The 24,290-nt window shown below is 42.3% G+C and overlaps 1 protein-coding gene across 1 annotated transcript in view; it reads left to right on the forward strand.

The window, feature by feature from the left end:
• The window catches only part of LOC146810884 (A disintegrin and metalloproteinase with thrombospondin motifs 2-like), a 1,551,661-nt gene that overhangs the window by 778,376 nt on the left and 748,995 nt on the right, over positions 1-24,290 (forward strand). The window contains exon 6 of the mRNA XM_085617927.1: positions 16,604-16,760. Coding sequence (XP_085474053.1) covers positions 16,604-16,760 — 157 coding nt within the window. The remainder of the gene's footprint in view (positions 1-16,603; positions 16,761-24,290) is intronic.

Genomic DNA, 24,290 nt, shown 5'->3' on the forward strand with positions numbered 1-24,290 from the left:
GACACAGAAGAAGGACTGGTCTGCTGCCCTGCTGCAGGAAGGACTGACCAGCTGCTCTGCCACTCTGCTTCCCTGAATGTTCTGCTGCCCTGTGACCTGAGGAAGAAGGACTTGACCTGCACCTTCAACCCAGGCCCACTAGAGTGACTCCAAGGGCTAGTTGACTGACATCCTGTTCTGAGCTATAGGGACACAAGAATCTCCAAAACCATTGAACCCTGCCTACTGTGTGCCCTAACCCCTAAACTTTTGCCTTCCTAGTCCTGGACCCTTGGAAGTGGGGATAAAGGTGGTTCCCATCAGAACAGACGCAGTGCTGCGCAACCCGATGCAGCAGTATGCAACCTGACGCAGCCTTCGCAGCTCCTCATCGGAACCAGCTCAATACAATGCAACGTGATGCTCACCTCACATCACATCCCACTCATCTCTTTAGTGGAACCAACCCAGTGCAACGCAACTCAACACAACCCTCCCTGCTCCTCATTTAAACTGACGCACCACAACACATCTCGATGAAGTACGCCTCATCACTCCTCGAACTGCTGCTGTGCGGCGCACCACCCCACATCAAGGACACAAGGTATAATTCTCAGTAGGTCTAATCTGGTCCGTGTATCCAATCCCACGCTTCATTGCGATCCACCTGAACTTGTGACTTTGTCCCAGTCTGACGCAACCAGATAACCACAGTTTGTACTTTTCAGCACAAATTTTACCTAACCTTAAAATGGAATATGTTATGTTCTACCAATTGATATTTTGTCATTTTAGTGTCTAATATATTTTTTAAGTTTCCTCTATTTTTCTAAATTGGTGTGGGCCTTTTCTCATGTTGTGTTTTCACTTTATTATTGGGTGCCGCATAAATACTTTATACATTGCCTCCATTTTAATCCTGACTGCTTTTGCGCCAGGCTACCAGAGGATTAAGCACAGGTTAATTTAGTGACTTTTTTTTTGCTCACCCTGGCAAGGATTGTGGCTGTTGCTTGAGAAGGGCTCACATCCCCCAACCAACAACCTAATTTCTCTCAGGCCTCTTTGGGTTAATGAATACTGTGCAATCTGCAGTGTCTGCACTGTTTGATTGTTGTGACATTCAGTATCTGTGCAGATTATGTGACTGTCTATTTTTGTTTATGCTGAATTTTCAGCAGCACATCAGAAATGTGCACTGTTATTAATTTACTTGGCAGCACAATTATATCAGCTCCTGTTGAAACCTTCTTAACCAGCATAGCGTTTGAGAAACTTCAATGTATGTTTCTGCAACGTAATCATATCATTGTACAATCAGATTATTCTGAGTGCCTGAGAAGTCAAGTCTAAGATACAAGGCATGATGAAGGTTGCATAGCAACTCGGCAGCGCTGGGTTATGCCGAAGAAAAAGCGGCTGGCGAAAACACAGGCTTCTCATTTTGTGGGTCAGTAAATAAGACAAGTGTAAATTGGAATTCCCAGATTGTGACACTAAACTAATTTAATTCCATTGGATTTTAATTGGGAACCCAATGCTATTTTTAAAAAAAGGGTCTTGCTTTAAATTAGAGTTTATTCATTCTTATCTCACTTTTCTTCCAGTTACTGTTTTATCTAGTGAAAACGTGGCTAAATATGCGTGCATTTAACATGTTTTATTGAATATCATGTAACCATTATAATTGCCATCAAAGAAGGATAACATAAGCACATGCACGGCATACGAACAGGCACATTTTTGCTTACCCACATATTTTGGGCTGTTTTGATCATATACCACATCCATCTGTTTTCTGCACCCAACCTGCTGTGGGTGTGGCGTATCCCAGCAATGCATGACAAGCCAGGCAGCCAACCCCACTGAGCATGGGGTGTTGACCCCAGATCCTGGTCTTTGATCAGAGCCTGGCTCAATCCTTTTGTAGGGTTAGCGGACTCCATAGTAGGGTTTGCAAACCCACTGCAAGCTTTACGACCAGGAACCCCAAAACAAACTTCATGAGCCTGTGCTGATCCTTTTGGGGAAGGAGTGCTGCTTGGCCTCCCAATTTCCTTTGCGGCTCCCAATCAATAGAAATATGTTCATTGCGATTGCTGAATGTAAGTTGCATAGAGCCTTTGTGTACGGCAAATGTGGACTTTTTATTCAGAAAGTCAGTTGTGCTGTCTTTTGCGCATGAGCATCCCTTAATTGTGAGGGGGTTTTTGCTTTTGTTTTTTAATGAAATATGACCTTATTGCATTTGCATATCCTAGATGGATTTTCAAATCCCCATGGAAAAACACTCATAAATGTTATGTTTTTCACAAAGTTTGAATTTTCTAGGACCAGGCTGTGCCATTAAATGCAGTATTTGTGGCAAAGAAGTAGTTTGGGTCCAAAAAAAGAACTAAAAAGTTCACAAACCGCACCTGTGTTCAAAATCTCGAGTGCGAGAGCCCCAATTATGAAATATCCACGAATGGGGAATATTAGGGGAGTCACTGTTAAATTGTGCATGAGTAACTACCTAAGCACTCGGCCTCATTTTCCTGAACTGCCTCGTGCTACGTTCCAATCACTCCCTAAGCTGCCACTCGATCTGGATGCCCCAAAAGACCGATCTCATGTTGTCCAGGACCATGCATGGGAACGTCATCTAGTACAGGATTTTTATTTGACTTCTGGGCATCATAATCCTGATTTAATAAAAAAGGACTACATTTGTACAATTTCCAAAATGGAAAGAAAGTATCCAGCACCAGAAGATGTACTTTGTTGTGGACATTAAAATCTTGACAGCATTGTCAAAACAATAAAAACTGTCGACCTCCATGATCTTGCTTACTCCCCTCTTGAATCAACACTTGCCACACCATTGCTGTGGCCTTTGTTTCTCCATTCAGTTAGTACTGTTCTCTACCAATGTACCAATCAGTACATCCACATGCCCTCCTGTTCATCTCCTCTAACTTCCCAAGTACCATATGACAATCCACTCATCTGGAGAAGCTGACTGGGCCAATAAAATAAGAATCACCAGTTGGCCATCCTTCCGGTCAGAGAAGCTTGCTTCTGGTGTGGAAGAGGGATAATTTGGTCCCATGAGCAGAACTGAAGCCAACCTGATTTGGTGGAGTGAACTACGTTAAAGAGCAACTTCTCAGCTACAACTCCAATGAATAAGTTCTGAATTGCTGTGAATCGTTCCCTGCTGTAGATGGACTTTACTCAGATGTGTCCAAGATTTGGCAAGTTGCATTTTATTCTCTAGCGCAAGTTTGTGTGATTTTTGTTTCTCTATTTGTTTGAGCATGGTGTTTCGATGTGGTATTTATACTTCAAATTCAATTCAAAATAAGCCTAATTCGATTTTAGTCATTTAAAATCACAAAAGCATACAAAATCATAAAAACAAGTAAACGCATTTGATATATACATTAATTTAAAAATACATTAAGTTTCACAAAGTGCGTTTAGTGCATTCAGGAAAAGTCATTTAACCTATAAGGTTAATACAATCCAGGCTTTGTTCAAAGTAGATTTATCCGTTTACGCTTTTCCTAACTCTCAAAATATTTTTCAAAAATCCAGATATAGCACATACAGATAAGGTACTATCTAACAATTGTATGTATAAGAAGGCTAGTCTACATTGCCTCCAACCCGACTGTTTTAACAAAGGTAGGATCCATCTAGCTCTTTCCCTTGCATAGAATTTACAAAACAGTGTCACATGTATAGTAGATTGTGGTGACACTTTCTCGCAAGGGCAAGGAGAGAGTTCTCTGGACCAATCATTAATCCCCGGATAGCTAACCAGTCGGTGGAAACTATTGAACCTAAATCGAGTTAAAAGGTATCTGTCGTATCCCTCAGTACAGCATAAGAGATACAGTTGGATATCATACGTGATCAAAGTCAATTGATGCTGGACTACCATCCCTTTGTTCATCTCCAAGGCAATTCTAAGTGACTCTAAGTGGGTCAAGCAGATTAATTTAATCTCCTTCCTGGTAATAGAATTCATTTTCTCTGGGGAAGAGTAATAATCTGGATGCCCTATATCAATCATGAATTTTTTAACATAATTCAACCACGCGATCTTACTAGCGTGGTCCAGATTCATTGAGTCCTTAACTATCTCTCTGTTTAGTCCTGTAGTACTAGAGGTCCATATTCAATGCCAAAGCGTACAGGTTGCATTTTAATAATATCAGAGACATAAGAGGTACCTAACTCGCTGTGGCAATTACAAACTGGGGAACTTGCTGGTACTGCTAAAATAAACCTTAAAAAGGCATTGTCCACCCATTGGATCGAGATACATCATAAAAGCCCCACACTCCCGCCCCAAAGATCGCGATACTTATGCACTTTGCCTGGTAGATCTTAAGGAGTATGCCTGGGGGCCTTTTTCCCATTTATTTGGAGAAGTGAACGACAGCTGCAGTCGACTTCATAAATAGTAGGCTCCTACTCTTCACCGCTGGGCCCCAAGAGCCTGTATTAGCAAATAAGACGCCTAGATAGGTGAAGATATTTATGGAGTCTACCCTTTTATCCCCCAGGGGGAGGCTGTTAAATGTATTTCTCCATCGCCCGCAGGTCATAACAAAGGTTTTTTTTCGCATTTAATTTTAATCCTAAATTATCTATGAAGGCAGTGTATGTAGTAAGGGCTTTCTGCAAACCTAGTTGCGTGAGGGCAATAAGTACCGCGTCATCAGCGTAGATGAGGGAGACTATTGGCCATTTGTTGACATACGGGGGATCTTGCGCCGTTCCTTCAAGCTCCTGTTCCAGAGCGTTGGTATATAAAGTGAAGAGGAACGGCGCAAGAACACAGCCTTGTCTCACCCCCCTAGCCACATTAAATGGTGCGGTACATTCCCCTTTGGATCCATAACGCACCTTAGCAGTGGCCCCAGGATATAATTGTTTTAAAAACTGAACCAGCACCGGCTCGATCTTCAGGTTTGTTAAGATGTTCCACAGTTTATTATGTATAACACAGTCGAATGCGGCTGTGAGGTCTACCAACGCCACATACAGTTTCCCGCCCTTTGCCTGAGTGTACTTTCCAATTAAAATATTAAGATTTAAAACCTATTCATTTGTCCCTAATCACTGTCTAAAACCATATTGCACATCATTTATTATGCTATTCTCGTCTGCCCAGGTTTGTAGTTAGTTCAGGCTGACCCTTCCCATTACCTTCATTAAAGAGTCAAGTAGGGATATCGGCGGATAACACGCCGGGTTTTCTTGTTCCCTTTTTTAAAAATTAGCATAATTTTTGACTCTGACCAGGTCTTCATAAAGCCCTTCGCACAACTAGCTTGAAGGACCCTTGGTATCAGTGGTGACCACAGTAGTGGGATAGATTTAAATAGATCAATTGGGAGCCCATCGGGCCCTGGGGCCTTACCACCCTTGCTTGCATTTATTGCCTCAATTACCTCATCATGGGTGAGTTGGACGTCAATGGGGGAGAAAGTAGTAGGGTTTTCCTCCTGTATATTTAGAGAGTCGGGAATGATTTCCCCATTCCCCGGAGTGCTATAGACCTTTGAAAAGAAGTCTACCCAAGTTCTTTCATCTATTGCGACTGCTATTGTCGCAGCATCCTTGGTTTTAAAAAACGGCGCATTCACTGCCCGCCAAAATAAAGAGCAATCTTTACTCAGTGATGCTTTGTGGAGTGCAACCCATGCTTGATTTTTTAGCTCTTTCTTTCGGGTTCTCCGTGCCAAATTATAAGGCGTTCTACATTCTCTAATCTCACCTTGGTCTCTCTCTGTCCTATGAAGGGCCTCTTTTAATCGGGAATATGCTTTTGTGCAATCTGAGTCAAACCACCCATTTTTACAATCTCGTGTGCCCTTATTTTCATCTCTGAGCAGATTTTGAATAGTCAAGGTGATCTGTGAAAAGGCATTCAAGGTTATTTCATGAGAGGTACTTTCCTGCAAGCATGCTAAAATGGATTCATAAGCCTTAGATATGATTTGCTTATTCAGCTCGACCGAATCATGACTGTCCCAACGCAAGGTGTATCCATTTTGGCGGGAAAGGGATACACCCTGTGGCCAAACCAGTTTATTATTTATTTGGAGGTCGATGACGTCTGACAGTACTATATCAATACTTAGGGGCAAGTGGTCACTCATAACATTTGGGGTGGATTTTATCATTTGCTACCCAGTTTGCGTAATAATTTGGAACAATTATAAAATCTATTGTAGATTGGAAGCCTCTGCCTATAAAGGTGTAATCAAAGTCCACTCTAGGGGAGCACAACCGGTTAGCAAAACCATAGTCGTGAAAAAACAGAAATTCATTAAACTTTTCCTCCCTTTCCGAAAGATCAAAATGTGTTAGTGGATCAGCCTCTTCTGACGTTAAGCCACAAACATGTAGCCCAGCTTTTGAACATAAATTAACATTAAAATCTCCCCCCCAGATATTAATCATATCTGTATCCTTTGGAATTCTTAATTTACCAACATCATCACTAAATTGTCTTAAAATGTCCCCCAGCTGGCCCTTCTCTATGTTATTGTAAAAATTTATTACAGTTAAAATACAATTTGGGTCCACGTGTATCGATACTATCTGGTAATAAGTTGCGGATTTTATCAGGGTAAGTTTTTGTTACCTCCAGCAGGTTTGAAATGTAGAGGCAAAGCCCCCCTTGTGTCTACTATATTTTGAGTGCATTGCTGGTGTGTGATATGTCTTGTATCCTTCAATGTGGACTTCCTCTAGCAACCAGGTCTCCTGGAAACACAAGATTTCGAATTTATCAATAAAATCAAGCCACGCTAGGTTACTTTCTTTACTCCGGAGGCCTGCTATGTTCCAAAATAGCACACTAATAACCTGCGAGATCAAATTATTCGGGATGATAATTTCGGGGGGAGATTCGGTCTGACAGGCCAGGTCTGGCCCCGTGCTCTCGTCTCAATTTGGGATGCTGGCCAGACTTAACTTTAATAGACCGCTGGTTCTGGGCCCCGACCCAGTGTCTCCTTCCTTTAAATCCACGTACTCCCTCCTACCTGTTTTCTTTTTATGATTAGTCCTACGTACCTCGTAGTCCACTAGGGTATCTTGATCCCTCATGTCAAACATCTATTCTCTATTTACAGGTAGTCAATCATTCTGATCTAGTGATTGGAGGGGCCCGAATCTATTTTACACCTCCAGATTATAATACATTTGAGCAGTGGGCTGTACTCTAGGGTGACTCTCATTCTGCCTATTAATCCAATTAGGTAAATAAAAGTAGCCTAAAGGAAGGACGTTTATGCCTGTTTCAGTGATGTTTTTATCTCATACTCTGTTCAACACTTCCCTAACCAGGGACGTTAAACCAAAGGAGAGAACAAAAACAATCCCCTCTATAAGTTTTCTACTTTTTCCTACCCAGGGTACACGCCTTACCATCTTAAAAGCCCTAAACATTTCCGTAGTCAGGCCTACTCTGCTCCCCAGGCAGTGAATGGCCTTGTTCTTCAACGTGGTCCATGATTCAGCTTCTCCTGACTGGGGAGCAGGGACATTTGCTAAGATCACTGTAAAGGGGGTTGCAGCCGGGGGAAGATCTAGATTATGTACATGTCGGAGACTGTCATGGGAACTAGGTGTAATTGAACGTGGTTTTATTTGTGTTTCGCATGGTAGAATTCCCCTCTGGTGTCTCTCTGAAGTTCTGTTCCCTAAAATACGTGCCCCTCCTACCCCTCTTGTGCTGCTACTATGTGAGCCTACAGCAGGATTCTTCTGTGCCTCACCCCTTTCAGCTGGTTTTCTGACCGTTCCCACAGAGTTATTAATAGAATTTGGGCTTTGGCATCTAGTTATGGTAACTGCGCTGTTAATAGTGCCCATTTTACAAGGGCTCTCATTCTGTAGTATAGTATTTTGGTAAGTACATTTTCAGTTTTGTTCCTATCAGTTGTGGATTGTGCGTTGCGTTTGTTTTTTAAACGAGGGACATTGTCTTTCCCCTTTTGGTTCTGCAAGCCACCCTTTTTCCCCTGTTGTTTAATCATATTAGTATAAAACGGACCATTCACGGGGGAAGCCTGATGTGTTTCTACCTGGATAGTTTCGGGGTTCTTTGACAACCTTGGGTCTTTTGGGGGGTGTAAGGAATCAATATCTTGATCACTGGTTGAGACGTCGTCAAAATCATCAATAACAACTTGAATACAACCATTTCTACTTTGTCCTGGACTCAAGTTTTCTAATGGGCATTACTCCCCAGTCCCCTTACCAGGAATAATGTTTACCTGACTATTCCCTGTTAACCCCTGCGATTTTATACTTAATGACTCTTCAACTGTGGAGATCTGTTTTTCAATGGCACCCACTGCGCCGTAAGATAGTTTAACAGGGTCATTTTCACGTCTTTTGGATTGTTAAACTGTTTCTCTGATTTAGCACTGGGTATTTTCCTTTTCCCCATTTTCAACTTCCAAATTGCATGCAACCTCCCACTGGTAACTTGCTTAGTAACCACAAGAGTCAGTGTCCACTAGCTATTGTTAGGAGTAAAAACATACAGTTCAGATAATTTCCCAAATAGCACCTCCACTCACGATGTGATGAAACCAAGAGAGGGGGCCCAGCCTCCTCCAGCCGCTGATGGGCGCAGATGGGCCCGCCCTTGACCCGGGCTTTGCCCGAGCGCGGCTGCGTGCGTCCCGCACTACGGGATGTCCGCAACAATTTATGCGCCTCCGGGCGCAGGTGATGGCGTGGGCATGGTGCTGTGTTGCTGTCTGGGGGATGTAGTTCCCTCCCCCCTTAGCTGGCCCAACAGGATGGCGGCCGTGGTAGCAGCTGTGGCGGGTCTCTTGCACCCTGTTACCGGCAAAGAAAGCTCCCGCACTGCGGGATGTCAGGCAACAATTTCTGCGCCTCCGGGCGCAGGTGATGGCGTGGACGCGTTGCTGTGTGCCGCGTTGCTGTCTGGTGGATGTAGTTCTCTCCCCCATAGCTGGCCCAACAGGATGGTGGCTGTGGTAGCAGCTGTGGCGGGTCTCTCGCACCCCGTTACCGGCAAAGAAGGCTCACTTTTCTCTTGCAGGCAGATCCTGTAGACATGCTCCACAAAGGGTTCATTACTTGCTCTCCCAGCTTGTAAAAAGATTTTTCCCTACCCACGCTTCTGCCAGCTTCTCAGGTCCACTTATTCTGAAAAAACAGGTACAATGACCAACCTGTTTACACATTTTTAGAGACGAGAAACCTTTTACCTCTAAAAACATTTGATAGAATATGTTTCCAAATACATTAAATTAATAACATGCAGGTCGCCTATGATAGAAGAACCAAAGTGCCTTACAGAGACTCTGAGGCCAATAAAAGTCAATTTAGCTAGATAACTTTTCATCCCAACAAACACCTAACAAAATTGTAATGATTCCTGGAATACATTGCACCAGGTTTTGCTTGTAGGTGCAGTCTTCTGAAAGAAATCTTCAACAAGCTAAGAACTAAATGATTGACCTTGCTTGCACTATGCATAAATGTCTGCTCTGAGCTCGCTATTAACCCTCCCATGTACATTTTCCCTGCAAGAAGGCTGGTTCTATTCAGGCTCCAGACAGGTCCCCCAGTGCCAATCAGGTCCTGAAGAGCACCTCCCCGCTTAAAGCTCTGGCACCCTATCACATAGCCCTTAGACCCTTTCTTCAATCTTGGGCACCTCCATCATCACCCATTCCCTTCAATTGAAAACTGCTTTGCTGATATACTCTTACCTGTCTGATCTGTTACCAAAACATCCTGTCACATCTATGATATGCTAGAGGATCAAATTACACACTGGTTCGCCCTAACTGAGACCTAGCTCTCAGGTCCAACATGGTGGGCATTATAGGCTTCCTTCTACCCAACTTTGCATCCTCAAGTAAAGGAAATAGAGGCAGAGCTGTGAGCTTTGTATACTGTGGTTTACTCTGATCCCCAAAAAATCAAGACCGCCCTTTAGTTCTTTTAGCACCTGCAAATAAAATCCATCCCCACCTTACTTCATCGTTCGTCTGAACCATCTCTCATTTGGAGACTTCCTTCGTCTAGGTATCATCGTCAATCTTGTTCAACATCCCCTCCTGCTCTCCAACTGAAATTTCATCTTAGGGAACCTTAACGTTAGAGTAAACAAATCAATCAAATACGAATGCTAAAGGCATCAGAGGGCCAGGATAAGTTGGGCTCCCATCAGGGACCCAACACACTGAATGAGCTACCACATTTATCACTAATATTCCTTAATGAAACCCAGACAGCTGAAGATCAAGCAATCCACCTACTTATCTGAACATGCCATTATCAGTTTAATCACTGAGTGAGAGCTCACACCCAACCATAAGTAACGTCCTGAATCTGTACCATAAACTGTTATCTTGGGCTCTTTTATGTGCCGTACTGACACATAAAGAACCACCACTGTCACCTCTTTCCATAATTTATTTGTTTTCACTGTAAGAGTATCAATCACTTTTTCATGTCATACAACACAAAACACTTTGTGAAATAATGCATTGGACATTTCACACACTGACAAGTGACATGAGGTGTCCCACATCGGCCTACAACAGGTCACAAAAACCCTAACTAAATAAGTAGAATATTTCAGTACTTGTAACTTTTTATCAGCCCGTAAAGGGCTTTTCCTGGTATTTTCAGGTATTAGCATGTGAGTCTTGGGAAAATATGTTTTCAAATGTTCCTAAAATACAATATGCACAACGAAAGATTGTTTGAGCTGTCAGCCTTCGGGTGGTCTCCCAGACTTTTTGCCTTGGCGCCCCCCCCCCTCCCCTATTTTTGCTGATTTAATTTTTGTTGGCCTTGAGACTCTGCTAGCCAGTGCTCAAGTGTTTGTGCTCTCTAGTAGAATTGGCTTATCCCCAATTGGCACATTTAATTTACTTGTAAGTCCCTAGTAAACTGGTACCCCATGTGCCCAGGGCCTGTAAATTAAATGCTACTAGTGGGCCTGAAGCACTGACCACTTAGGTAGCCATGGAAAACCTGTCTCAAGCCTGCTATTGCAGCCTTTGTACAGTTTTAAACTTCCATTTTGACTTATTAAACGTTGTGCCAGGTTCAAACTTTCCTTTTAATAAACATATAATAACATCGCTAGGATAGGCTCTGAATGACCTAGAAGGCAGGGTACAGTGTATTTAAAAAGTTGGACATGTAGTTTTAAGTTTTTCAGGAAACACAGATGGAAAATACGTCATTCTGGTAAGTACACTAGATGCTCATGTTTAATAAATGTTTATGCACCAAATATTGACAATGGCACATTCTTTGACATAGTGCTTGTGGCTGCACGGAACCACATTGAAGCAGAAGTGATCGTAGCAGGTGACTTCAATTGTCTAATGGATGGTGAGGTGGACAGTGCTTCCCGTGCCGAGACACTAAACCTAATATGACGTCAGTCCTTGAACAGGCACACTTTTCCTTGACACGTTAATGGATGCCATAGATCACTACTTTGACACTAACTTGGAAAGTGCTGGCAGTAGAGCCATAGAGTGGGAATCCATGAAAGTGGTCATCCGGGGTGTGTATATGGCGACAACAGTGGGTAGACGCCAAACTTTGAAGGGGGAACTGACAGACGGTGAGACAGTGCTTTCAATTCTGGAGCGGGCACTGTTTATCATCCTGGGGACCCTGACTGAATGGGACAGAAAGCAACACCAGGTATGTGCACTGAGGGTCCACTGGGCACCCATGTCCGACCTACTAGTCACCAGAGAATATATATGAGAGGGGATAGGTCAGAGCGATTACTAGCTCGATGGATATGGTTGGAAACTTTGGTCCAGCCTATACTGGCAGTGAAAGATTTTATGGGGGGCACTGTCACTACACAACAGGCGATAAACACAGTATTCGCGGACCACTTAAGGGGTGTGTACACTACACCACACAGTTCAGACCTAAACTCACCTCCCTACTCTTTAGCGGGACTACAAAAGACATGACTCTCGTCTGAAGAACGTAAGATGCTGGGAGCCTTGTTGACCAAACAAGAATTACTGGGAGCAGGTGAAACATTGAAAATTGCCAAGACACCTGGGGGGGAGAATAATGGTCTACTGGCAAAGTTTTATAAGGCTTTCTCTGGGACCCTGATTCACAAACTACTACCAGTATATACAGAGGCATTAGAGAGAGGGGTGCTCCCGAAAACTATGGGGGAGACCATCATTGTACTAATTCTGAAACCTGGGAAAGATCCCATAGAGGCGAGCTCTTAGTGCCCGCTATCTATGTTCATCGGATCAGAAAATCCTCAGTCACACATTGATGACGAGCTTAATGCCTTTTCTACCATATCTAATTCACATAGATCATCCGGGTTTAATCCCCTGTTGGGACACCTTGTGTAATATTCGAAGTTTATGCCCCTGAGCTAGCAGACGACCTCTGAGCGCTTGCTTTTCTAGACAGAGGGCAAGCGTTTGACTCAGTTAGTTGGGACTATGTCTGACAAGTGTTAGCTAATGCAGGGTTGGGTCACAACTATATAAGATGGGTTAAACTACTGTATGAGTGCCCAGTCGAAAGAGCTCACTCTGGCCAATATGTCTTGCTCGAGATTTTACTACAATGAGGCACACAGCAGGGGTACCCATTGCCTCCTATGATTTTTGCCCTGGTGATGGAACCTCTCATGTGTCGTCCCTGTCAAATGCTGCAGTTTGGGGCATACCAGTGGGCCCTATGGAACATATAATTTCGCATTATGCTGTTGACGCAATGATTCACCTATGTCAACCTGACATTTCCGCCTGTTCTGTTAAAATTCATGCAATAATTTATTGAATACTGGCCTTCAACTATAATACCAAGTTGGCCTTGTTCCCGATAGGATCGTGGGGGGGAACTACCTGTGGACTAACTGCCAGAGACATGTATACTGTGGAGGACCGATAATATCAGGTATCTTGGTGTTTATTTCGCACATGGAGTACAACAGACCTATGATTTAAATCTGGGCTGGGTAATCCTCAATCTCCACCCATCGATAGAGTTCTGAAACACACTAAAATTGTACCTAATGGGCAAGACAGCCCTCATTTAAAATGGTCACACTGCCCAGATGTTTGTATGTCCTCCAGGGAGCCATGTATGAGACCCCCACTGGATGTGTAGAGATTTGGATAGTATTCTGGGGCAGCTCCGGTGGGCAGAAAAATGTTGTAGAATTGGGTTGACAACTTTCAAAAGGGAATGGCAAAGGGGAGATTTGGAGGTTCCAGACATTGAGCTCTACTACTTGCAGCCCATCTCCAACATTCAATACACTTGTTGGATGTGTAGAATAACTGTGAGACATCACTCCTCACTGGCATGGACAACCAACACCAACTAAGGGCGGTGCTGATGAGGGACAGAAGTATCCCTGATATGCTACCCCATTTGATCCGACTGTTATTTCAACTCTGGGTGAGGACAGTGGGGTGGATACTACAGCTTGCGCTGTATGCCCTAGACCTAGACCTGACAGCCAGACAGTTGTGGCCATCATTTCCAGAGGCGCCAGAGCTCACACAGACCATGGCTACTATGCTTTCACTAGCAGGGTGTTGTGAACAAATGATCAGGCTTTGCGGGTGGTTGGTACTACTCCGACTGGAAGAGACCTGGCAACAAGCTAGGGAAAAGCCCATTACACCTAAGGAGTGGTGTAAAATTTACAATGCTGAATGTAGGGTTTGGATAAACATATGTTTCAAACTGATATAATATAACTACGTCCACATAGCTTATTTCTCCTTCAAGAGACTGCACACTAATTACCCTGCACTAAATGTCATTATACGGAAGCCGATTTTTTTCATATTGTGTGGCATTGTTCGGTTATTACCATTTATTGGACAAAGGTGTCAGCCCACACCAAATCAGTAACGGGATAGGAAGTCCCTTGTAAGATCAAACAATGTCTGCTGGGTTTATTCCCTGAAAGCGCCAAGCAGAAGCTAGGCAGGAAGTTTAGCTGGGACTTATAGTGGCTAAAAGGCATATTGGGATTAGCTGGTTGAGTGCTATACCACCTCCGATTTGGGCTTAGAGAAATGATTTTCTGGAGTGGGTGGAAGCTGAGGAGGTGCATATGCGATGGACACAACAGAATGAAAAGGCGGCACATGACCTGCTTTCCTGGGGAGTGGTGACACAGATGTTGGAGGCACTCCTAGAGAATACTACATACAATTGAGTGCATGTTACCCAAAAGTGTGCTGAATGGTGCCCTAAATGAGACAGAGCCCAATGACTGATGAGGCCAATAGGCACAAATGCAATAATAACTCTATTGATCAAGCCATATAATGAAAGATTTATGACTACATCAGTATGTTTTTCCCTGGATTTGTTGACTAGTCCAACTATGAAAGCAATGGGGGTGGGAGTGGGTGGGGGGAGTTAATTTGGAAATATGATTTTTGTTCAAATGTCTATTCTGATTTTTGGTGAACAATGACTGCTACTTCAATTTAGTATGTGTTGACTTAAATGGCCCCACCATGTATACAATTGGAACTGAAGTATGATGTGTGATGTTTGTATGGTTCGACAATGGAAACCAGTAGCTGTGTTATTTTGAACTATTATGTATATAGTCAAGCTTTTTGAAATGCCATTAAAAAACTCTTAAATAAAAATGTAGGTTTAAGTTTTACATGTCCTGGTAATAAAAAGTCCTTAAATTAGTTTTTCACTACTGCAAGATCTACGTCTCCCATAGGATAGCATTGGGCTAATGTATTAAATGTATTGACTTTCAATTGGGTGCTGGTAGGAATATTGAGTTTGGTGTCTAAATTGTAATTTAAAGCAATCTTTAATGGTACAGTCAGATTTTAAGTTATATTTTTGAAAATACCACTTTTAGAAAGTTGTCATTTTCTTGTCCCAACCATGTGTTTCTGCAGCCGGTATCCTAGGTCACATGAATAGGTGTAGCTGGCAGTTGCTCCTTGTGTATTGCTCCCAGACAGTAAGACAAAGGGAGGCTAGGTGTGGGCCACTCTGACTTAATGAGGAGAAGGAGCTGTCACCTACCATACATGCACATCACAAAGGCTCTGCCTGAACACACTCACAAAGCATTTGACACTAGTCTTTTGTGTCCCCAGACAAGTTTGGGCCAGGGCAGTAATGAAGGGGATGCCTAACACTTCGGGGGGTGGGAAACATCCAGAACCTTCTACAACTTCAAAGTGGGCACCACGTATAAATATTGAACCCTCAGACCCAGCTAAACCTTTGGAAGACTCAGAAGAGGATTGATGTGCTGCTTACCTCTGGCCTGCGGAGAAGGAATGGACCTCCATTCTCAGCCCTTGACCACCAGAGTGATTCCAAAGGCTAGTTGGCTGGCCACCTGATCAGAGCCTCATGGACAGACCAAGCTCCAACAACCTTGTACGCAGCACCAGGACTGCCTGCCAATTGTTGCCACCACAATCCTGGAACCTTGGAAGTGGGCCTAAAGTTGCTCTGTTAGCCCAATTGTGGTCACAGCAGAACTAACACAGTGTGACAAACAACCCCACAAAACTCCACATCAGAACCACTGCACGAGGCAGCTCTGATGCATGACCTCACATCCCATACCACAGTCTCCTCTGAAACAGTGCTGCGCAACACATCCTCATTATTGTATCCACAGCACAAACTCCTTATCGATAGCATCCTCAAGGAGGAAACAGGACTCCATATCACGGGTCCGGCAACTTCTTCGGAAGCGGTGTTGCATCTTCATCACAGGACTTTACATCGCAAGCCCCTCGCCGATGGCATCCTTGATGACAATACAGCACCTCACATGGCAACCTCTCTGAACTGCTGCTCCATGATGTGCTCTCGACGTGTGATCTCGCAACACTCCGCAGCCAGGATTTAAGGTACTATGTTTAGTGAGCTTGACTGAGTTCCTGTAGTCAGCCTGTGCTTCATCGCAGTCAGCCTGAACTTGTGATGTTGCCCCGGTCTGGTGCGACCAGATGAACACAATTGGTGCTTAGTGCTTTTTGGCCCAATTTCCTTTAAAATTGCATATCCCCAGTTCTGTTGATGTTTGTTCTTATGGTCTTAAATTATTGATTCAATTTTACTCTATTTTTATAAATTGGTGTTTGATTTTTCTTGTGTTGTGGTTCACTTTATTACTGTTTGAAGTGTAGCATAAATATTTTATACATTGCCTTTAAGGCCTGACTGCTTTTGTGTCAAGCTACCAGAGGGTTCAATGCAGGCTAATTTGGGGTACACTTGTGACTTCACCCTGACAAGGATTGTGGTTGCTGCTTGAGTAGGGTTTCGCCCCCTTCAATCAGTAACCCAATTTCTTACAGAGATCATGTAGAAAAAATGTTTTAATCCCTTTGATTTTGCTATCTCTTTAATTTGTTTTATTAAAGTTTATCGTAAATATTGGCTTTATTGAATAAATGATATTTATAAATGTCATTATGAGTGTGGTATGTGACTTTCTGAGGACAGTATTATTACTAATGATGATGATTATAAGTCATTTGTTGGATACTCCCAGCGATGTTAAACATGTGCATGTTTCTTTTTCTATCTCTAGTCCACAAGTTTAATTGAAGTTGGAAACCCATCTCAGAGTTTAGAGAATGTTTGTCGATGGGCGTACCTGCAACAGAAACCGGATAATGGACATGCAGAATACCATGACCATGCTATTTTTCTAACACGTCAGGAGTTTGGCCCGTCTGGCATGCAAGGTATGAAATACATTTGCTAAGAAAATATTTTGTATGAAGTAGAGTGCCAACATACAGTATAAGGTTTAGCAAGTAAAGGTTAGAAGATTTAGTGAAGGCAGAATATGCTATAACCAACCCATGCACTGCCGCGGGTACTGGTCACCCCTTGTGTACTTGTCTTGACTTGGCCAAACTGTGTTGGCCTAGTCCATCACTTTATGGATACGACAACAGAAGTGCTACTTTAACGTATATATTGGTTGCTATAGATTATGTACCAAATAAATGATTTGATTTTGTTTTTATGGAACTGGGCAGAGCTAAATCTCATTGTGCCATTTAATCCAGCAGACGCACAATGCATGAAATATTTAACGCCTAGACTTGAACCCTATATCCAGGAAATCCATTAAAAATGATCACTGACACTCACTCTACCCAGCATGTAAAAACCTGCCTGCATAACAGACGACTAATCCTTTCTAGTGAAGTCTTGAACATTCTGATTCTTGTCTGAGATGGGCCTCCACTCTCTGGATTACCCAGTACTGGTTTTAACACTCTCATTCATCCATCGGCTTCTAAAGTCACAGTCAGTATGTGATCTGGGCCTCCGCTGCAATTAACAGTTTTTAACTTTTTGAGAGAGTGGTCATTTTCTTTTGTTGTACCCCTCGCCTCCCAGGACCAACTTCAAAGGTTTAGAGTTTCTTCTTGCAATGTGCCTAAAGGAGTACGTGAGTAGTTTTCTAATCTCTTGGTTGTAATAGCTCACTCAGGATCGTAAACAAGTGTCCATCACTCCCCAGAAAAAAAATTTAATCTTCATCCGATTAAGATCTGTTATACAAAACTGGGATTGGGCCCTTGTTAAGTGAGATCATAAGCTGGGCTGCATACAACAATGTATACAAAAAAGTGCCTGTCCCCTTGTTGTTTTTTGTCTTGTATGATACAGTACACCTTAATCTACTGTAGCCACCAAAGTATATCATATTTTTAAGTTGCTTTCATTTAGTCGTATTTTATTATTTTTCAAATGATCATCAGATCACATTGCAATTCACGATACACTTTAGACACATTTCAAACCAGTTGTATTTAAGTGTGCTCCCAACCAGCACTACTGAATCAGTTATGTGAACAAGTGCATCAGAATGAGTGAAAGTGAAATAATTATTAGCACAAATTAGTTGTTAAAAAACCAAAACCTTTTGGAAAATCTTTAGTAATTCTCTTTACACCTAGTTCCCATGTTCCCTCTGCTGTCAAAACGTTTCAACCTCTATCTAGGTTTTGTGAGGTGTCGCCAGGACAGGGGCTGGTCATGAGGTTCTATGGGAATTTGGATTTGGATTAGCATTGAAAACATTAGATAAAATGAAGAAAAGGGGAGGAGAGAGAAATTTATGACCACTTATGTAGTCATTTTGTGCGGAGGAACATTCCGCAAGTGGCTGGAGGGGGAAAGAAATAATAAAGAATTATTTTTAAAAACTAAAAAACTAATCATTTGCGTCTTGAGCGTCTTTCTGTTGGCATATTGAAAAAGACAAACAGGTGTGGTGGAAATGCGTGAAACTATACGATAGTGGTACGAGTCATGTAAGTAGAATAGAAGAATAGAATAAAAGGGTTTTTTGAATAGCGCATGGCTACCCGGAAGCATCCCAGCGCTGTGTGATCACTAGAGTAGGGACTACCTTCTAAGGAAAGAGACAGGTTTTAAGTTGTTTACGAAAAGCTAAGGGGTTAGGTTGTTTACACAGCTGCAACGGCAAGCTGTTCCACAGCTTGGAGGCATTATATGAGAAGCGTCAGCCCCCACTTCTGGCCTTCTTTACCCTTGGTACCACTGCAAGGTACATCTCATCCAAACAAAGGCTTCTGGTGGCCTTGTAAGGGCGGATCAAAGATTTGATAATGGGAGGCCCATTTCCACCTAAGGACTTATGGGCGACGCACAAGGCCTTGAAATTGATTCTTTCCTGCACCTGTAACCAATGGAGCATGCATAGTTCTGGTTTTGCAGAGCTTCGTTTCTGGGTTCCCGTAAGCAGTCTTGCAGCAGAACTCTGCACGGTCCGCAATTTTGAGATTACGTGGATGGGGGCGCCCAGGTAAAGGGCATTACCATAGTCTATTCTTGATGAGATAAGTGCTTGGACCAAAGTTTTATAGCTTGATCTGGTAGTAGCGGCAGAACTTTGCGAATCATTCATAGCAAGTCAAAACAAAGCGCGGTGGTTTTTCTGGCTTTAACTTTAAATGAAAGGTCTTGGTCCAACCAGACACTCAGGCTTTTTATTTCTGTTGTCGGTGTGGGTGCTGAACCCATACAGGCTGGCCACATAGTGTTGGCTTTGTAATGTCAATAAACCACATGTAAATAAACCACAATAGATGGCTCACCTGTTTTCCGGTAATTATTATAAACACGATTGGCTGATTAAAAAGAAATTGCAGAATTAGTGAGCCATGAAGCATGGTCTAGTCGAGGTCATTTAGAGGAAACAATCCCTCTAAGGCAACTCATCAGTTTCATAATGTGCAGCACTCGCTGGGAAGAAATTCCTTCAAGGATGTGTGGTGAACATGAACAGTAGGAAAATGATCACTTGGATGGAGCAAAGGGAAGACATTGAGTTTTTTTAATAAGCAGTGGACCGTCTTGTGTTCCCTTGTGAAGACTCATGTAGTTTTCTGGAAACCTCCAATGGGAATGCATAATATGTAATTGTAACTAAATCAAAAACCAAGGCAGTTTGGTGTTATATTGGTGGTAACCTTAGGGATAGTGGTTTACTCGTTAATATTATGAAAAGTTTTTGCTGGAAAATAATGTTTTGTGTCTGGAAAGAGATCTAATTAAAAGTTATGAAGGAATTTGGTCTGCAGTGCTGAAAAGAGCACAGAGACACGTGATTAGCTAGTACCATGAAAGAGGTATTTTTCCAGGTTCACTGTTTTAAGGTGGGCAAGTGATAAAGAAGTGCTTGTATTGGAACAGTGCTGGTGATTTATACAAGGCTGGCAAATTTCCAGGTTGTATTCTCTTTATTTCATATAATTCATTCATACCAGAGGAGATTGTGTCATAATTCAAAATCAGCATTGCTTCTTTTTTGTTTTAAAGAAGTCTTTCCATATCATCTCCTCTGTCACCTTTTTGGATTGTTTAGATAAGGGACAATATATGTCTTGTAATCTGTGTGAGTATTCTTTAGAGTGCCTAACCAATGGAGCTGTGATCAAATTGCATCGATTGAGAGACTTAAGTTGGCTGATTCTTTTGCGTAGCTTCAGGCTGGTTAGGCATATATATAGACTATCATAAGGTCAGAAGATGCCATATATTATGTGTTTTGACTTAATGTTTGAGCAAGCTTTATGAGTTGCTTTAATCCCATTATGTTCAAATACATTTCCTTCCAACGTTTGGTCACAGCAGAACTATTTTCCACACCTGTGATGCCCTTTGATTGGTTGTAAATTCCATTAGTCCCTGATTGTTTTTTTCAGTTGATGTTTGGGAGGCATGTATGCTTGTATAATGTGGTTGTTGATGTTGTCTTTTTTCATAGCAAACATTGGTCATGGAATGGGATTTTTTAATGTTGACAGGATATGCCAGTTCCTTTGGATGTTTTGTTTTAAATCGCGATACGAATCATGGCATCTGGTTGACTCTTTTTCTACGTTCTAGAAGTGTTTCTCAAGGGGTGAACCAATCCCTCTTGAGTGCATCCTTTAGTTTTAGGGATATGACCTGTTGGTCAGTATTTACTCCAACACAACTGCATGTTCAAAATACTAATCTCTCTCTGTACATTTCTTGTAGATGCTCACATATTGCCTATATGGAAAATTGTCACATCGGCTCCTTTGGGTGACTGCTATCATACCACAGAAGACTGTTTTTATTTGTAGCTATGATGTAGTGAGTGGTAGTGAGATGACCATCTACTGGTTTACAGTATTATCCAATAAACTGATCATCCCATTGTCAGATATAATATTACATTTTATATCTGATGTTCTGGAATTCAACCATTCATTTAACTTTTGTAATTCTTCTGGCTTCCCTGTCCAGAAGCGACATATATCATCAACATACCTGTACCATTGGTGATATTCCCTCTCGGGTGGGGTTATTGTTGTTAAAAAGTATTTCCTCAAATTCTGCCATATATAGAACTAGCAATTTCTGAAGCAAATTGACAGCCCATGGCAGTCCTTTAGATTTGGAGGTAGTAGTCACTGTTAAATAAGAAGTAGCTTCTAGTCAGGGCTAGTGTTACCGGTTCAAGGATGAATTCAATGGGGAAAGTAATTTAAGTATATGATGTACTTTTTTGGTGGGGATGGTAGGTTAATGTGTACTGTATCATAAGCAAGGATGCTATGACTCTCTTGTTTAGTCTGGAGCTACCTATTGAACTAGCTAGGTTTGCTAAATTTGTGCATAAGGTAAAAGTCTGTCTAAATAACGCATCTCGCAACCTAGAATCTTAAGACTGCACCTCGGGCATGTCTAGACTTGATTTGTATGTTGCGACAAGACGCACTTAACACTTATTGAATCTATATTTTACTTCTTAAATAGGTCTTTGAATGTTCTATCCACATGAATTTCTCTGTATCGTCACGCTCTTGCTCAGGGGAACAGATGCCCTGGTGCTATCTTAACTTGATATACGAGTTATTCTATTTTTTTTTTTTTTAAATTGACGATTTTCTTTTTTTTCTTTTAGAATTTACTGACTAGATTTGTAGTATTTAACTGTGTCTATTGTAGTAACTAAGTTTTTGTATATTGTATTGGAGATATTTTTGTAACAATTTGTGTTAATTGATACAATAAATGTTTTTTTACTTTTTTTTTTTTTTACTTACTGTATCATAAAAGATTAAAAAAACAACAGTGGGACAGTCATTTTGTTGTATACATCAATTAAGATCTATAGCTTAATTTCTGGGACAGAATTATTTGTTAAGTTCCCCAAACCCAAGGAAACATTAAAGATTATTTATTTAGAAATTAATGAAAACAGCAACAATAACTCATTTAAATATAGATTTATGTTGTGTCATAAATTCGTTTTCTTAAGCCAAATATTATTATCATTCTGTGGAAGTCCACAATAATGTAAAGGCCCTTAATATATATCATGTCTATCACTAAAGTTTAATTAGTTCAAAAGAGTTTGTGAGTAATAAACCAGGACAGCCCTCACAGTATCAATCAATGTTGGTAACAGTTGTATCTTCACTTCTGGTATTGAGTGTCAACACATCTATTTGTGTCTCTAAATTATGAATGATATCAGGATACCCTTTTGTAAACATATACGCATATTCGTAGCATGTGTTGGCCGTAGATACATATGCTTAGCATATTCTGCCATCTAGTATTGGGGTTGGAGGTTTGCAAGTTGTTTTTGTTTGAAGAAGTCTTTGAGCCAAGAGGTATATTGACTCCTCCTCTAGTGTGTATTGCGCATGTTCTATTCTGTTAGATTGTTTTTTTCCCGCCATTGGGTCTGGACGTCGATCACAAAGCTCAGTGACTGAAGCTTGATTCTTGCATCGAGGCCCTTTCAGCGCTCAGTTCTATTCAACCATCGGCATCATGGACAATCAAATACATCGGCTAGTGTTACCTCAACTTTCGAACTGCCCTCCTGCACTTGGGCCTGGCCTTTAATGCATCATCCTTTTCTAGACAACGAATGTGACGAGGACAAACTCTATACACTCGACGATGAAAAGGGATGGAAAAGACACCCTTCAGCTTCTGCCCTAAGTGTCACGCCAAATACTCCAGGCATGGTCAGCACAGGGTGTGTAATATCTGTATGTCCCTGGATCACGACGAAGGATCGCATGAGTCGTGTCTGGCATTACGCTTCAAGAAGACACTTTGGCAGTGAAGAGAATTCATTGGGCATGCTCCACCATGCAGAGGCTTGCCTGACATCTTCTGGGAACAGTCGACAGAGCTAGAAGAAGAAGCCGAAGACACCGAGGCACAGATGGTGACAATGCACATCCCCATACTGCTGGCTAACAGTGGTGACAGCTCTGACTCCGAGCCCAATCCATCCACACCAGGGCAAGTGAGCACATCGGTGAAAGCCTCCCCTGCCTAACAAAGACTTCTTTATTTCAATACAATGAAAAAAGGCGGCTTCTGTAACCCCCCTGCCCTTGGGCTATGGTGGTCTCTGAAAGCAGGCTTAGGAGCATACCTAAGTCACTCCATCTGCAAAACACTCATCAAATGTCAAGAAGTTTAAAGCCCTAAGTTTCTCATCTGTGCCGGTGCTGAAAAGACCGGGCTTGACTCCTTTGAAACAATACAAGGAGTCGGAGCCAAAGCAGCGGCCATCGGATCCAAAGCAACCTTTGGCATTAAAACACCCAGAGACGCCATCACGCCATCAGCGCCAAAACACCATTCACCAAAGCCAACATCAGGGTCGAAGATGGTGTCGATGTCCAAAACACCTTTGACGTCGAAACCCACAAATAAACGGTCGGACGCTAAACTAAGGCCTGTTCAGCCAATTATTGGGAAACTTCAAGATAAACTGGACAAGGGACAAAAGCCCTGTTTATTCACCCGGAAAACTGGGAAAGTAGGGGTAAAATCGCTCTCAACATCGCTAGTGCATCCACTCCCAACATCGCTAGTGCGTCCACAGTCCCCAGAGCAGCCATACACATCCCCTGCACAGTCTTTAACAGGTGACATTGATACTGGGAAGGAGGTACCATTCAACACTCCATATTTTCCAGACCACCTAAGGAACCCAGTCAAAACAGAAGTCCCATGGGATCTCTATGACACAGATCCGGTGGATTATACTGATCTGAGCCTCTATTCATCAAAGCCCTCACCACCTCATTATGCCACATCTTACCACAATGTTATCAAAAGGGCAGTACACTATCACAAGGCAGATCTTCATGCTTTAGAGCATGAGTTGGATTTTCTTTAGTGATGACACTAAAAACAGACCACACAAAATCAGCACAATTTCTTCCCATGTTAAAAGGCATGCTGAAATCCATGCAGGAAATATGTAAGCATCCCGTAAAGTCCAGGGTTATAACCCCTAGAGTGGACAAAAAATATAAACCGTGTCCATCAGACCCAGCATACATCAGGGGTCAGGTTCCCCCAACTCTTTAGTTTAGGAAGAGGGCAAACTCCCAGGTCACCTTCGGATGCACCGCCCATGGATAAGGAAAGTAAAAAATATGATGCAGCTGGGAGACGTGTTGCTGCACATGCAGCCAATCACCTGCGCATCGCAAATTCTGTGGGTTTACTCTCCTGTAACAGTCGAGCCCAATGGGATGAGATGCAAGAACTATTGAAATACCTTCTGGAGCAATACCGACAAAAAGGGACTCAGTAGAAGGCAGGACTATATCAAATACCACCATACAATGTGCATTGGATTCTGTGTATACCAGTACAATAGAAGTAAATACTAGTATCCTCATTCAACACTATGCATGACATAGGGTTTATGGATT

This window comes from Triturus cristatus, chromosome 7 (genome assembly GCF_964204655.1).
Source record: "Triturus cristatus chromosome 7, aTriCri1.1, whole genome shotgun sequence".
NCBI lineage: Eukaryota > Metazoa > Chordata > Amphibia > Caudata > Salamandridae > Triturus > Triturus cristatus.